The following is a 16,918-nucleotide window of genomic DNA, read 5'->3' on the forward strand; positions in this document are numbered from 1 at the left end:
GCCCACAAATTAAAGTGGGGTAAATGTTTCTGGTGCTCTTGCAAATTTAACTTAAAGAACCCTAGCTTGAAGTTACGCAAAAAATTATCTTTGAAAGAGCTTTAAAAAATAATTTTTTTTCTTAAAAGAAAAATAAAAATATAGCCTATACAGAAGAGTAGAAGAAAACAGAAAAGGCACGCACCATAAAGGTGAGACACATTTGTTTTTATTTATTTATTCGAGTTAATATTTTATAGGATCAATTTGTGTCATGATTTTATAGAATAAATTGATATATTCTTCACTATTTTAAGGATTAATTTCATATTAAAAAGAAAAAGAAAACTATTATCTCGTATTTGTTATATTGAAAGAATATTTAGTAACTTTTTATTCAAAGGCCAAATTTGATTAAGTAATTCTTTTGGGACGAAATGGATTGCTTATTTAATTTGCTATGTTATCAATGTTAAATTTTTTAAATATACTTTGCAATAGATGTTACAACTTCTGCAGTAGCATACCTTTGTTAATTCTAGTTTCTAGAGTTGAATTACCGGGTTAGAATTCCGGCTGTGGAAAACTGTTTTGAACTTTCAGTTTTTTTTTTTTAATTGCTCTGATAAGTCTAAATGTATGTATTTGGTATTGCATCATCAACATGTTTTTTTTTTTAATATCCAGATGGAAGCTTTCATTTATAGCTTGCACTTTTTTTCCTTGAATTCTTCCAAACATAATGCATGGCTTAAAATGCTAATTGGTATGGGTGATCATTGACACGCAATATATAAGCTGAAATGAAATATAGTGTTAATATCAAAGATGATGTATATGCATTATTTTGGCCAATGTTTATAAATATCATTTTGAATGAAATTCAATATACAGAATTGAAGTGAAGTGAAATGACTTATATTTAATTTTTTTTATTCTAAAAAAGTTAGTACTAAAATTCTAAATTCAACTTAAAATTACTTCAATTCAAAATTAATTTTAGATTCATAAGATTAAACACCGTAAGTATTTATTTAAAATCGCACAAATGGATAACTTAACATAAATTTCAGATGATCCATGAATTACATGTTTAGAGTGGCCAAGAAGACACTGCCATGATGCTAGGGTGAGAGGGCATCACATGCCTCCCGTCTTGGGAAACAATTGTCAGCAAAGGCATGCTTGGTAGTTGGGACCACAATCTTAATTTGTATCTGGGTTGCATACTACTGCATATTGAAGGGGATTCAAGTCACAACATTTTTGTCTCAATAACCTTAAATTTAAACAAAGACAGACATCAAGTTATTGTTTGTTTCCCTCGACAAAGACATTAGAAAGAAAATATTGTAAGCAAGGAAAATACCAAAGTTAAGGTTCTTTCAATAATAATTCCAAACCTAAGATAAGGAATGAAATTCCATATCCTCGTATTCGTTTTTTTCTCATCTAGTTAATTTCCTTTTGGTTTCCTTCGATCCTCCATTTCTTTTTCCTTCAACATTATGAAACTTAAGATTTGTCGGGATGAGAACTCTTCAAAGCCCTATAGTTATGACAGTGAAATATTAAAAGAAACTCATAAGCATTACATTAATACACACGACTTGCACATGTGCCATAGAGTCGTCAAACCCTTTTGATATTAATACTCAAAATACCATAAAATTTCCTATTCAATTCTTGTGTTGAGTGTTTTGAATTTTGAGAATATTTCAAAAGCTTTCAGTCTCATATTGTTTGATTTTGTGTGCTTTCAACTCTTTATATATTAACATCTTTCTAATATTTTCAAACAAGTAAGAGGAATGAGCTTATCCGCATGAGAAGTGTTCTTTATCTTATCTGAGTGACCATTTTTTGACTTGGCCTACTATCGAAAAACACAAGTTAGTTCATATTTTTATTCCAGAAATTAATATCTATACTATTATTATATATATTCAATTTTAATTAAACATCATATGAAAAACCCTTTTATGGTCTACCTAATTTTTCAACACATCTCTCAACTTGAATTCAATAGTTTACAAGTCTATCTTTTTAGTTTTGTCATCTTAATTTACATGGAAAATGACCAATTATATCTTAATTACGAGACTTACAGATCACATGGATCAGTTCTAAAAGACAAAGTTATTATCATAATATCTCGAGTTTTAGCTTGTTGTTTGAGTTTAATAGTTTGTGATTTTCAACTACCATTAATCAATAATAATAATAATCTCTAAACAATATTTTAGCAATTTTGATTTCTATATTTTTTTTCTATTAAACATTTTTAGTCTCTACTATCACACAACAATAATTTTTAATTTTTAATGATGTAACATTCATATTAACAACCTAGTGATTTGCTAAGTAATAAAAAAGTTTAACAAAATAATCATATATAATTTTTTGGTAAATTATATTTTTAATTCTTTGTCAATTTAGATCCCTGCTAATGACGTAAGAGTTGATAAAGAATTAAAAATATAATTTATTAAAAAAAGTTATATATATACTATTTCATTAAACTTTTTGATGATGTGATAAATTGTTGAATTATTTGTATATGTTACATCATAAAAAAATATTGTTATTCGACAAAAATGACTAAAATTATTAATAGAGGAAAAGTATAGGAAAAAAACAAAATATTTTATTTAGGGATTAAAAACAAAATTTAAAAAATGTATAAGTAAAAAAACATAATTAATCAATTTGTTAATCGCATCAACTTTGGTTAGCACGTTGCATATATACATATTTTGCAAGTCCTAACACAATATCCGCAGTATCACACTTTGGAAAATTCTGATGTTGAACTTCCTTATTCGATTCCCGGCTGTGCTAAGTTATTTTATTTTTATTAAATCTTTTAATTACTTTCTACAACTCCTTCCATTTTGTATTCAGTATTCTAAATCTCAACCCAGAAAATGAGTTTGTTGATTATATATTAGAGTATTGTTCAAAACACACCCATAGTCATGCACTTGATTGGGTAAAATTTATGGAAAAGATAGATTTAATACTACTATTTGTTACTCTTGCAAATATCGTGCGTTTTATTTTAGTCTTTCAATTTATATTCTTGTTTCTTATAAATTTTAAAAGTCTGTGGTTGTTGATATAGTATTTTAAAATGTATATAACATCATCATTAAATAATAATAATAATAATAGAGTTTGCTTAAAAATAAATTTCTAAAAAAACAAAATCAACAAAAATAATTTATGAAAAACTAAAACCAAAATTAAAAAAATGCATAAAATAAATAATAAATAGTAATCCATAAGAGTTTTCTTGTTACATTTTTTTAATCAAAATTACAAGAACTTTTCGCGAGAAAGAATTTTGTTCTAAGTTGAAAATATTTTCAACATGACGGAATACTTTCGGGTTCAATTCTTCAGTAAATTGTTTTGATAAGAAAATATTTTGAATTCCTTTATAAATAGTAATTAAAAGAACCCGTGTTGAAATTTTATTTGAGATCAATTTCTATATACCGTCAGTATAAAAGTTTTTTTTATCAATTAAAAATCATATTAAATATAACTTTTAAAATAATTATTATAAAGAAACTTTACATATCATGTAATATTTTCTCATTTCCATTAGATTCCCCCGATATATTTTTCCTTGTTATTTTCCAATGCTAAATTAAACTCATGCATTATAAACATTCTTTTGGGAAAAAAATGAGCTAGCAAGGTTAAACTGGTTGAAGTGATCTCAACTAAATTAACACCCCAACAAACACCAAATACAACAATTAAATCATGAATTCATTAAATATATTCTACGCAACATTGTTGTGAAGGGGAGCAACGGTTAAGGGGTCATTTGGTAGAGATAAATTTAGTTTTTTGAAAATCTTAACGTGATAAATAATCACACCGGTAAAAATATCATTATTTTTTTATTTCCATGAAACTTAGATAAGTATTTTCAAGAATATTTATGACTAACCAAATAGATTTTACTCATCCTTACAATTCACTACCTGATTCCTGGGCATGGAAAAAAAACTTTTGTTGTACAATGATAAGATAAGCTTCAAATAAGCAACTTGCACTCACTATATTTCTTCCTTCCCAAAACCAAAACTCATCCAGGTAAGTGAACATGTTATTCCTCTGCTACTAGCATGCAGAACAAGGAACATAATATGTAGAGTGATCATATGCCACCATGAAGCATATTTCCATATTGATATAAATTTTTATGGTACACTTAATAGTTAATATGATATCTTGGATGCATTACTTGTGACACGGTTCAAGGCAATGGCAGTCTTTGAAGTGGATGGCCTCCCCAAATGGTTGCTGATGAAATCCCCAGCCAACATGAGTTTTCCAAGATCAACATTGGTTTTGACACCAAGGCCGTTCAACATATAAACAACATCTTCAGTTGCAACATTTCCTGAAGCTCCCTTAGCATATGGACACCCACCAAGACCAGCAACAGAGGAATCCACTGTGCTAATCCCCATCTGTTCAAATACAAATTAACATCCCTTAATGATTGTTGAGTGCCAAAACAAAGCAAACAAAAAAATGAAATCATTTTTTTACACACTAAAAGACAAGCATGTCAAAAGTCCAAGCCATTTAGTTGATGACTTACTTGGAGGGACACAAGTATATTTGGAAGAGATTGCCCATATGTGTCATGAAAGTGGACAGCTATCTTATCTATTGGAACTACAGCCATCACAGCCAAAAGCATAGGAACTACAGTTCCTGAACACCACAAAATGAATGGGAAACAATCTAAGTACAAGGATCATATGCCAGAAACCAATGACAAATACTCAGTAAAATGCAAAGCACTTAGTTTTACATTCGTCCCCAAGTTCTGCCAAGAATTGGCATTTTCACCTTATCAAGTTCTTACTTCAAAAGGTCTACAAGAATAGAGAATCTTGTCTATCAACAAAATGAAACAAATACACCACCACAATTATTGTATCAAGCATGGATCACTTAAACTTTAGAAGTTCAAAATTCATCAAATTTGTTACCTGGTGTGCCAACTCCAATTGTGTCACCAAGGGAGATTTCAAAGCAACCCATATCATATAATTCTTTAGCAACATATGCCACTTTGGAAGGAGGGATTGGTCCTTCCACTGGGCATCCAGCAACACATGATACATACCTATGGAATAGAAGCAGAATAGTATGTCAGCAAAATTTACAACATCAACCAATGGGACTTTCATGCATCCAACTACTAGACCTTGACCTGGGCACTTTGTGAAAGGTATTGCTTTCCCAATACAGATATTGAAGCAGACAGTTATTTGATGTAATCTTAAAATAATTAAAAAGAAAATAAAAGGCGTACCCTCGAACAGGAATTGAGAGTTGTTTAGCAGCACGAGTAACAGCTCGGAAACGAATAAGGCTCTCTTCGATGCTACAGTTAATGTTTGATTTTGAAAATGATTCCGAAGCTGATGCAAAAATAGCAACTTCTCTGGCACCAGAAGCCATTGCAGCTTCAAAACCCTATGAATGTAACAGGTCATAGATCTGAATGTATGTCTGCCTATTTATGGTTATCTAGATTATTCTACCTTTAAATTAGGGGTCAGAACTGGTAATCTGATGCCTCTCAAGTTATGTACTGCTTGCATTACATCCTTTGCATCAGCCAACTATAAGACAAAGAAACATTATTATTTAAAATCAGATGGAATGCATAAGGATAACAACTGTTGAAGTCATTCAGAATTCTATAAATGGATTGGATTTTATCCAATGATAGTAGCCATCCAAAAGCATCCATAGTAAACACCAGTTGATCCATGAGATTGAGAACTAATGTCAGATACAACCACCTTGGAGAAATTTTACTCTACCCATCACTCTTAAAAATCATCAATGTCAAGTTACAACAAATAAGGTAAAGCCATTATAATACCTGTGGGACCCATTTGGGAGATACAAAGCTTGTAGCCTCAATAACAGATAACCCGGTGGAAGCTAGTCTATGAATCAATTCAATCTTCACAGATGTAGGCACAATGTTCTTCTCATTTTGTAATCCATCCCTTGGACCAACTTCTACTATCTTTACAAACTTTGGTATACTATTCAGAAACTGCATCATAGCCATTGTCCAATTAAAAATTGAAAACATGCTAATTACTAGACAAAGAAATGTGATAAAATAAACAAACAATAGAAAGTTTAAAATATATTACTTAATTGGAAAGATGAGGAGGCAAGGTATAGATAGCTAAGTTAGTAGCTGAAAAAACTTGAACAAAGAGTATTGAAGATTATGCAGCCACTGAATTACCTTATAAGCCAAACCTTGCATATCTTTGGTGTGGCATTTTGGACTGCTTTGGCAATCAGAGATTGAATCATCAATCATTCCAAATTTCATTGACCTCCTCCCTTTGGTCAAAGACTTTTGACTGAAGGAGTCATCTTGGGATAAGTCTCTTGTTTGTATTTTCCATGGGAATGTCTCTGCTGTATACTCTTCATCATCTTCACTGCACAGAGATAGAAAGATATTACGGACATAGTAGGCAGGTAACAGATTAAAAACTATACAACAGCAGGGATTAGAACATAAAAGAGGGAAAAAGGATGTTGAATGATAGATCAGTAAAATGTATCAAGTCTTTAACTTAAGTTGCAATACTTGACTCACTTGCAGCTGTTAGATGTGCTGCAACTTCGTCCTTCAATCCAGCAGTTTCCCATGCCCAAGTTATCTACTCTAGGACGGCAAGAACCTGACGAGAACCTCTGAATCCTGTCAATGGTATTCATGCTTGGTAACTTGTCAAGACCAAGTGGTTCCTCCAAACTTGACATGGCAAATTGGTTGGGTTAAAGGGAGCTAGCAAAAGATGTGAGAGAGTAAGTACTGTGCATCAAATGGGAGGCATATTTTCATCTGCGTATCATGCTTCTATTTATCTTCACATAATGATATTCAATGGGAAGTTATACTCTTGTGTTAAAATTGCAAGATAAATTAGTTTCCTTTTATAAATTTCATTTACCACAAATGATGCCATGCCATATAAAAAACAGTGAAAGAAGAATCATAATTAGTTGCAATTAATTTCAGTGAGTTTGGGTGAAGGTTTACATAATTGATTTTGAAGTGATGTGATTTATGTTTAGATGTTTTTAATATAAAAGTATACTAGTAGTAAAACTCAATATAAATTCCCGATTCAACTTAAAAGCAATGTAAAGTTGCTTCAACTCAATTAATTCTAGACCCAATCTTAACAAGAAATCAAACAAGTGATCATTTACTTAAAATCATGTTAGCTGGTATTTCAACGTAATTCTAGATAGTCCAATGTTAATTCAAGCATGCATAGACAATGCTTGTATGAAAAAGTTGACACTTAAAATCATGTTAGCCACTATTCAGCGTGATTCTAGTTCATCCAATGTGAATCCAAACATACACAGACAATGTTTGCTCACATTATTGGAAAAAAACTCAAGTCTCATATAGACTAAAGATAAAGTCAAGATAAAGTATATAAGTGAGGATCAACTCTCATTCCTTGAACTAGCTTTTGAGATTGAGTTAGACATAAACTAAGAATCTAAGACAAATTGGCTGAGCAAGTGAAATGGAGTTAGAAAAGTTTTAATTTTCAACCCTGAACTCCTTTTTGCTTTGTAGTGGGCAAAAAATAACTTCCAACTTGCTTTCGTGCTATAATAGGGCCAAGATTTGTGGTTGGAATGTAAAGGAGTTGCATTCCACTTACAACCTTTCCGCATTTGTGTTGATTAAAGCATTTGTGAAGTGATTTTCATTCCCCCATTGCCCACCAACTCAAATAAGGATAGCCAGTCACAAAAAAGATCAATCACATATAATTGTTTAGCCATAAGGTCATAAAAAAATCGCTTGTTCTGTTCTGAGTATCTCATCTCAACATCAAGTCAAAGCCTTTTTTATCTGGAAGCATAGTATCAAATGAGAAAATGTAGCCCTTTTAAGATAATAAAGATAAATTGTGCCTTTGGGATTTCAAATTGCTGCTGAGCACAATTGACTAGAAAAACAAAGAGGGAACTCACTGTAGAAACTTGAAACCAAGCTCCATAAAAATAAATAAATAAATAAACTTAAGGCAAAAAGGCACTCAATGGAAAACAATCATACTCAATGAAGAGTGCAGATAAAGAAAATTCTATTTTTTTTCCTATTTGAATTTGAGACTTTGGTGGGCAAGTTCCTTTAAGAGGAAAGAAAATAGAGAATTGGAAGAAGCAGACAGACCTGGAAAAAGGAAAAGAGTTGAGGAAACCCTAGAAATTGTAGAGAATGGAAAGAGGAAGTAACTAGGAAGGGGTAGATGAAGAAGAAGAGTAGGAACAAAGGGAAGGAAAAGGTCATCGACTATTTGTTTGATTATTTGAATTCAATGAAGACAGAGAAAGAGGAACTGGTTTTCAGTTGGTAGTTAGGTGACTAGTTAGGTAAGTGACACTTCAAAATATGCAGAGGTGTCAATACAACAAAGAGTTACGTTGAACTTGAAAAGAAAGAGTAATTTATAGAGAAAAAATTATGCTTTGAGGGTGTGAAAAATTTCAGGTTTAAATATAATTTTAGTTTATTTTTTTTATAATTTTGATCTTTTTATTTTAAAATTGAGATATTAGAAAATTTGTAATTTTAGTTTAATTTTTAATTTTGTCTACTTTTTATTATTTTTTATAATATAATTAATTAAATCATTTTTTGATAATATCTTAAATGAATATATTAGACCTGAGATTCAATTGGAACAAAATAAAAAAAAATAAAATATAGACATAGTAGAGGATTTGATCAATATTATGAATTATTTAAAAATAAGATAATAAAATATCTAATTTTAAAATGAAGAAATCAAAATTGGAGATTTAATAAAATAAAAAAATCAAAATTATATTTAAACTAAAATTTTATAAGTTATATAATTCCAATTATTATGTAAAATTATTTTATAAGGTCAATGTGTACATATTAAATTCTAATTTATATCAATTTAATTTAAACATGAAGTTAATGTAGATTATTAATTCATTGGATGAAAATCACTTAATTATAACTTATACTAACTTATAAGTTGGTGTCTAGGGTGGATCACTTTTAAGTGATTCACATACCACAATTTATACATTTGAAGGAAGTAGTTGACGGATGAAATAAGGGCCGGGGTTCAACGATGACGGGGTGTGACTGCAGCAACGCCATGAAGAAAGGAGATGATGTAGGAAGAGATGGAGGAGATGATTCAATAGAGAATCTATGATAACATTTTACACTTTAGTTGAATCTAATGATTGTAAACTGTGGTTTATAATGGATCACGTGATCCACCCTAGACACCATCAACTTATAATTCAGATAGGTACTAGAAAATTCAATAATCTTGAATAATGTTGTACTATTTTCCAACAACTTTTTATCATCACCTTGTCTTAGTATGATAAGAAGTTCAACTAATTAAATATTATATGAACTATCTTGAACGAATACGCAATGTCCATAGTTATGACAATAGCAACTGTGAGGTTTCAAAAAATACGTGTGAAGTGGCCACTAATTGAGGGATCAACCCACGTAAAAGTGAAGCAGACGCATTGGAGAACAACCCAATCATGCAATCGGTTGGTTGCTCGATCCTAATAGACTTTCACAACAGTATATAATTGAAGTGGAAAAACTATGTAACTCTTTACAAATATGTTCCAAGGCATCGGTTAGCATTTAAAATTAGGTTGGAGTATTTAATTTCACATTCCAATAAAAAAAATTATTTTAAGTTCTTAGACATTCGTTATCATTCATCTTTGTTACACTTGTACATGACGTCCAAGGTTTTGATACAGGAATTAAGGAATGTTATTAATTGTTGAATTTTCTGAAAAACATTAGATAATTTCTTAATATATCATTTATTTATCTAAATAATTAATCATTTATTCTTATTAAGCATTTGATTAAAAATAGTCTTGAAAAAAATATTCAATGATATCTTAGTTTTGTAAAATGATATTTATTTTGAAACAATTTGTTTCCTCTAAAACATCATATAAAATGAAATGAAGGAAGTAATATCTTTGTTTCTGCTTGACGAATGAAAAGTTACTTGTTTTAGTATGGTCGGTGCCCTTTTCATAAAAATAGATTCTGAATTCCGTCCCATTGAAATGATGATGACATGCATAATTTTGAAATGTTTCATGCTTTTCAGATTTTGTATTTGTATTTGTACGCAAAAACAAAAAGAGAGGTCGGTGACCAAGACAGGTAGAGTGCCATTCTGCCCAATCACCAACTAAACCATTAATAAAGATGAAGCTTCAGACCAGAGCAAACCTCAAGCTCAACACTCATTTATGCCAAATGCAACTTACAGCAAATATCTCATTTTAAATCAAATTCAACTTTATTCCTGGTATTTAATTACTTTATGAATTGAACTATCATAGAGGATGAGAAAGATACATTGCAAGATGCGTGGTACGTGTGAACATTGTTACAAGGAGCTGTAGTCATTCAAAGATGCATCATGCATGGTACTTTATAAATACTGGCTTAATGTAACTTTTAGTTTATTATTATGTTTTATAATTATTTTATTTTAATATATTAAAATTTAAAAAAATTTATTCTAGTTTTTTATATTTTTGAAATGTATGATTTTAATCTTTTTTTAATAGCCCGTTGGAAATATTAGAGTTCTGTTAACATTTAAATATTAAAAAGGATCAAAATGATATATTTCAAAAATATAAATAACTAAAATAAAATTTTTAAAACTTAATGTATCAAAACAAAATAATTGTGAAATATAATGGAACAAAAGTGACATTAAACCCTTTAAAATAATAAATTTTATATAGTGATGACTAAAAATTGCTACTATCATTATTTTCTTTTTAAAAATAAATAATTAAAAAAAATATCATCTCCTCCAACCTCTTCTTAATATGAAAAGATAAAAAAATACAACACTACATAGATCAAACAACGCCAACCCATAATCTCATTAAAATAACCGAATATTCCAACCACGTAGAGAAGTTGCAACAAAGAGGGAAGCCTGGGTGGGACATTCATCTTTTTAGGTCGATGGCAAGAGACAAAATGACGAAAGAAGGAGCCTTTACCCATTGTAATCGAGAATAATTAATAAAAAAAAATTATTATCTTTATTAAATGATTAAATTGAATGAAAAAAATAATATAATATGAGAATGAATTTTGTTGTTATTCGTGGTTTCAGATCCATGTTTTCTTCATTTATTTAGTGATTTTTAATTTTTTAAATAAAAAAAGATAATAATGATTTTTAATGGCCACTATATTAACTTGACTATTCTAAAATTTAAAACAATGACGACACACTAAGTTTCTAACAAAAAATTTAAAAAAAGATCAAAATGATACATTTTGAAAACATAAAGAACTAAAATGAAAATTTTTAAACATAATGTACTAAAATGAAATAACTGTAAAACATAATGAATCCAAAGTGACATTAAACCATTTTAAAAATTAAAAGTTAACATAACATTAACATTTCTAACGAAAAATTGAAAAAATGACCAAAATGATACATTTGAAAACATAAAAAAATAAAATAAAACTTTTAAAACTTAATATATCAAAATAAAAATAACTAGAAAACATAATGGACCAAAAAATGATATTAAGTCTTTTATATATATATATATATATATTGAAAGGTTCTATTGCTTTATTACAGAACTAAAATCCCATACATTAGTGAATAAATCATAAATGAGGCTCGAGAGGCTGCCAAATTTGTTTTACTTTTGGTAATATTTATTTTATTCATAATAACATTATTTTGTAATTATTGTAAAACAATATCATCTGAAAATAAAACATAGAACTTATTCAAAAAAAAAAAAAAAAAACTAAAACATTAAAACCGGGCTTTTTTTTTTCTTCTGGATAACCAGGTATAGAAGGGAATGTCGTGTTTCTTGGTGATACTTGCCTTTCAACTGCTAGCATGATTTAACTAAGACAACCGAACTTAAAAGTGCGACTTACCAATAAACGCAAAAGTAAGATATACAACTAGAGTGACATAGTGGCATATTAATGAAGAATGATAGGAAATGAAAAGTATTAATCTTATAATTATAAATAAATGTGGTTACAATTATTTTGATTAAATTTAATATTAACAATCCATTTTAAATGCATAGTCTAATTTATTATTGTATTCTGATCAATCACCTAATACCTGTCCTACTAAGCTACTGGATGCCTCAACTATCTTGAGTTTTCAGTTGAAATATTATCTTCCTCGGGTATAAACACAACACAGGCATCGTAGATAATAGATATATTAAAATAATCAATCAACTCTCTCGTAAAAGTGTGAACATATTAATACAACAAATGGGTTTCCCAAATCAGTATGGTTATTATTTAATAATGCTTATTCATCATCACTTGCATCATATAATCTTAGTCTATTTACCAGTTAAAAAATGATCCCAAGGTAAAATAATCTAGCAAATATTTTTAGATTTTTTTTATTTTAAAAAAGGCTAATTTATGTTCATTCGCAATCATAAAAATAATTTTATAAAAACAAAAAATAATGAAAAACTGTTCATAATAACTTCTGATTTTAATCAGATTTTATATTCTTGTCACCTTTTGATTATTTAAAAAAATCAAAACAAAAAAAAATTAAAAGTGATTATGATTATTATTATAATAACTGTAACAGACTTTATCTGATACGATCACAATCACCGCTTTATGATGCAAACTCCAGCTTATAGGCAAATAAAAACAATGAAGTTAAATGAAGAAAAAAAGGGGTGGGGTTACTGGGGGAAGAAAACTAGTTCTTAATAATACAATAAAAATAAATAACTACAAATAAAAATGTCGCAGATATTAAATTATAAAATACTTTGATACAGTACAAAAGAATTACGATGGCTGATTGTTCAATCATAAGAAATGTCGAAAGCATGCGTGATTCTTTAGAACTCTAGGATGATTTTAAGAAGCTTCGAGCAGCATCTAAACTCAACTCTTCATTGACCTAAAATATAATGAAAAACATAAAATAAAACAAGAAAATAAAATTTCGACAAATTTAATACTAACAAGGAAACTCAGCTTCTAATTCTATTTAGTATTTCATTAGAAACATGTTAATTTTCTTTTTTTCTTCATTTTCTGGAATTTCGGGGGGGCGTATTTTTCTATATTTTGTTGCAAAACATGTATAATGTTCTTAAGAAAGACTCGCCTAAAAATATAGAAAATTCCATTTTCATAGAAAATAATACTTCTGGAGGCATAACTTTTTTAGTCAATTTCACAAAAAATGCTTTCCAAGAAGATACCAAGTTGTATAAAATATATCTTTCATAATATATTTGTTGGAACAATGACTTAAATCACAATTATTTTGCACATACTAGTTTCTTATGGATTTGTTGGAACGCCTTGCAAAATCTCTCCGCTTCTTCTGCACCCACCTGTTGGAAGATTAGAACCAATGAGCTGTGTCTCCTTCAAAGGATACTTAAAAACTTGTTTAATAATCACAGGTAAATGTCATGGATCCTCAATAACATCCCCATCAAAGTTATATGCTTATATAGCAGAAATACTGAAGGCATAACCCCCTTATCTCTTTTGTCACTACTGTCTAAAGAGCTTCTAATACTTTAATTTAAGATGTAACCATAGCTCTTAAACAGGTTTACGAAAAAGAAAATGCAATAGAGAGTTAAAACTTGTTCTGGCACAGGAATATTAATAAGAATATTTCTCCCTTATTACAAAAAAAAAAAACATTTTCCATCACATTAGATTAGAGAATGCTTCTCTCCTCATCTTTACTAAATAATCATAATAAAGTACCCAAAAAAACTGGCAAAATAAAGGTCCATTAAATGAAAATTTCAACTGGGCATGGAAATCAAGTAAAAGGTCACTGTTGCCAAGGGAAGGAAGCAATGATGCAAAACAACTGATTTTTGACATACCATATGCGACTGGAAATAAGAAAATAATTTTCAATAATATGGGAAAATAGAGAATTTGGGTTTAATCAACAAAGAAAATAATAAGCAACTGATGCATAAATGGAAACCAATGTATCCTTCCATACGTCAAACTCTTCTTATGGAAGAGTAAGTCAAACCATCTAGTCATTGCCATTAGTTTTCAATTAAAACTTCACTATTTGAGGTTAAAAGGCCTACTATATTCAAACTTTTGAAGGACTTAAACAAGGGTGTAACCAAATTTCCATTAACATGCTACAACGCTAATTCTAAAACAAAATTAGTATGCATTTAAGAACAGGTAACTTTCAGAATACCTTCCTAGCAGCCTCCGACTTTAGCTTGCTCCAAAATGAATCTGTAGATTTGAAGAATTCACACATGCATAGCATTAATTTCAAAAGCATAATTCTGTTTCTTATGAGTTATAAGCAAAATAATTAATCGTACTGCCATGTAACTCATGAACTTTGGTGAGCTTTCTCAAAAACTGAAGTTGATAAAAAAAAAAAGTCCAAAAAATAGTGGTACCCCGGTACCTTGTTGATTAATTCCTTGCTTCTCAAAATCCTTATCCCTTTCATCCCATGCATCTTGCCATTCCTTTACCTGCAGAGACAAATTTGTTAGCTAACAATAAATATATATGCAGACATCAATACATACAACAGATTCAAGTTCAGCATTACCACCTCATTCTGTGCTGACCCAGATGCAATTTGTTTGGATGATGATGCTTCTGCCTGAAATTTAACAGTTGCCAATTTGGTACTTCAATGCATTCACAAATACAGAATTTTGTAAATTATTTAAGCTAAGAAATAAAAATCTTGGATTTTGCATCATGTATAGTTTTAGAGTATGCTGTGGGCATCAGTATCTCAAGTTCAGAAAATAATATATATGCCAGTCCTCCAAACGTGTAAAAGCATTTAAGGTAGAGAAAACCAATTGATTCATATAAAATGTCAATGTTGTGCATACTACAAATGTAAATGGACTAAAAACGGGAAATTATTCCAATCTTCTTTGAATCAAATAAAAATCAAAACAAGATGAGATAATAATTGGTTCTGACAACTTCCTGGGAAAATTCTAGCAACTGTAAGGAATTCTCCATAATCCAAACTGAGCACAATAGAAGCCCAGATACAGAAAAGAAAGGTCAAGATTTTGCCTCTAAATTCTAAAATAGGTCAAGTAGCAAGTCCCTTAACATCGTCCTAGCATTTTCCAATCATCAACCCACGCATAGAACAAAAAAAGTTAATTTATCATACTGATCCATCAAACCATAGCAAGCAGAGATGGCTTTGGATTTCAGTATGTTCAAATTGTTTCAATGAAGTTCAAAAGTTGGTACAAAATATCATTACACTTGTAATTTCTATTAAATAAGATCATGATATGGAAAAGAGAAAGAACACACAAAGGAAGGAGGATAAGCTATCTTCCTAAAAATAATAAAAAGAAAAATACAACTAAAGATGAAACTTGAAAGGGGAAAACAGGAGAGCTTTCCAATCCAGCTAAATGTTTAGAAGAGAAACTTCCTCTAAAAAAACAATGAGAAGGGACCCAGGTAGAATCCATAAATTGAATACAACCTTGTCCCATGACAACTTCATAGAGACGAATGTCCTCAAACACAAAATCAATCCATTTAAATCAAATACACCATAGATCTGCAAACACTCCATAGAATCTTATCCTCACTGCTCCAACCTCCTAACAAAGCCTCTAACTTCAATTCCTAGGTGAAACCGAGTGCAACATTTCATAAAATTTAACTCAATTAGTATACATTTGAATTACCCAATTTCACAACTGGAACTGAAACCACATCCTTACTTATAAAATCCACCCAATTCATGCCAGGACCTTGTTAATTAATATCTCATACTAAACCCTTCTCATATATTTATGGTATCCTAACCCAATCTATTGCACCCACCTAAAATTTCCACATGAATTCAGACACTACAATACATTACTCTAACACTACCACCTTAAACCAATATAAAAGCAAAAGGGTAGAATTGTATCAGAGAGAAGCAATATGAGAAGCAATATGGGTGTCTGAAAAATCGAAACTTTAACTGGCAGAGAAGCCAGATTGCCGATGCAGAGTAATAGAGATCCAAAATTACGGAAAAGGCACAGTGTTGTAAACCCTAAACACAGAGAGAGGAGAAAGAGAGAAGTACAGTGTAATCGCGAGAACGAACAACGGGGAAGAGTTGGAGAAGGCGTTGAAATTCAGCTTCATCCATTTTAACTGCAACCCCTTGTTGTTGTTGAAGGAGAAGACTTCACTGACCAAAACCTTCTGAGAACGGAGAAACGCAACCCAACCACACTCTGATTATTGTTTTTGTCTTTAATAAATTCAGTTTTTTTTAAAGTGTGTATATAATATAATTTGATTTGATGGGGTAAAAAACAATATCTTTAATAATTTACTTAATCTAACTTTACTTTATTTTTGCTATTTTTTTTACTTAATCTAATAATTGGTATATAAATTAAATGTATAACTTTATCCTGAAATTATGAAAATGAAAACGAGAATGTATATTTCTCTGTCACAAGTTTTTAAAAAGTATTTTTAGGTGCTATTATTGTCTGAGAAAGCTACAATTTCCCTTTTACCATGTTTTCTAATATTTATATTCTCACTAGAAGATGGGAAAGTGATATTTCTCTAATACACAAGTGACTTTCTTTTTTATTTAAATTACTTTAAAATTTGTTACAAAAATTCCAATTTTTTATTTAAATTATTTTAAATTTTAAAAATTCTTCTCATGCATATTAAAATGTTTAAAATATTCAAAAATAATATTCTCATGTTAAATTCCTAAAAATAAGA

General features: G+C 29.7%; 2 protein-coding genes across 2 annotated transcripts; both read right to left on the reverse strand.

The window, feature by feature from the left end:
* Window positions 1-3,874: 3,874 nt before the first annotated feature.
* On the reverse strand, window positions 3,875-8,502 carry LOC100791169 (hydroxymethylglutaryl-CoA lyase, mitochondrial). Its single transcript, XM_006595713.4, has 9 exons — window positions 8,258-8,502; window positions 6,650-6,841; window positions 6,287-6,488; window positions 5,906-6,085; window positions 5,559-5,639; window positions 5,327-5,490; window positions 5,001-5,137; window positions 4,604-4,719; window positions 3,875-4,469 (listed from the first exon to the last, which is right to left on the reverse strand). The coding sequence occupies exons 2-9, from the start codon at window positions 6,814-6,816 to the stop codon at window positions 4,215-4,217; spliced, it is 1,302 nt and encodes a 433-aa protein (XP_006595776.1). The 5' UTR covers window positions 6,817-6,841; window positions 8,258-8,502; the 3' UTR covers window positions 3,875-4,214.
* A 4,206-nt stretch (window positions 8,503-12,708) lies between these two features.
* Window positions 12,709-16,428, reverse strand: LOC100305615 (uncharacterized). The gene is made up of 6 exons (NM_001251048.2): window positions 16,254-16,428; window positions 14,739-14,789; window positions 14,586-14,655; window positions 14,364-14,404; window positions 13,453-13,512; window positions 12,709-13,070 (listed from the first exon to the last, which is right to left on the reverse strand). The coding sequence occupies exons 1-6, from the start codon at window positions 16,317-16,319 to the stop codon at window positions 13,017-13,019; spliced, it is 342 nt and encodes a 113-aa protein (NP_001237977.1). The 5' UTR covers window positions 16,320-16,428; the 3' UTR covers window positions 12,709-13,016.
* Between the last annotated feature and the right edge of the window lie 490 nt (window positions 16,429-16,918).

Source organism: Glycine max, chromosome 14 (assembly GCF_000004515.6).
Source record: "Glycine max cultivar Williams 82 chromosome 14, Glycine_max_v4.0, whole genome shotgun sequence".
Lineage (NCBI taxonomy): Eukaryota > Viridiplantae > Streptophyta > Magnoliopsida > Fabales > Fabaceae > Glycine > Glycine max.

Bases quoted from the DNA above. Each gene is read 5' to 3' on its own strand.
- LOC100305615 (NM_001251048.2), bottom strand. From the start codon at position 16,319: ATGGATGAAGCTGAATTTCAACGCCTTCTCCAACTCTTCCCCGTTGTT. The intron at 14,405-14,585 runs GTACCGGGGTAC...TCAAATCTACAG, and splicing joins GCAAGGAATTAATCAACAAG to ATTCATTTTGGAGCAAGCTA. The intron at 13,071-13,452 runs GTATGTGCAAAA...ATTATATTTTAG, and splicing joins AACAAATCCATAAGAAACTA to GTCAATGAAGAGTTGAGTTT.
- LOC100791169 (XM_006595713.4), bottom strand. From the start codon at position 6,816: ATGTCAAGTTTGGAGGAACCACTTGGTCTTGACAAGTTACCAAGCATG. The intron at 6,489-6,649 runs GTGAGTCAAGTA...ATCTCTGTGCAG, and splicing joins AGCACATCTAACAGCTGCAA to TGAAGATGATGAAGAGTATA. The intron at 4,470-4,603 runs GTAAGTCATCAA...GTATTTGAACAG, and splicing joins ATATACTTGTGTCCCTCCAA to ATGGGGATTAGCACAGTGGA.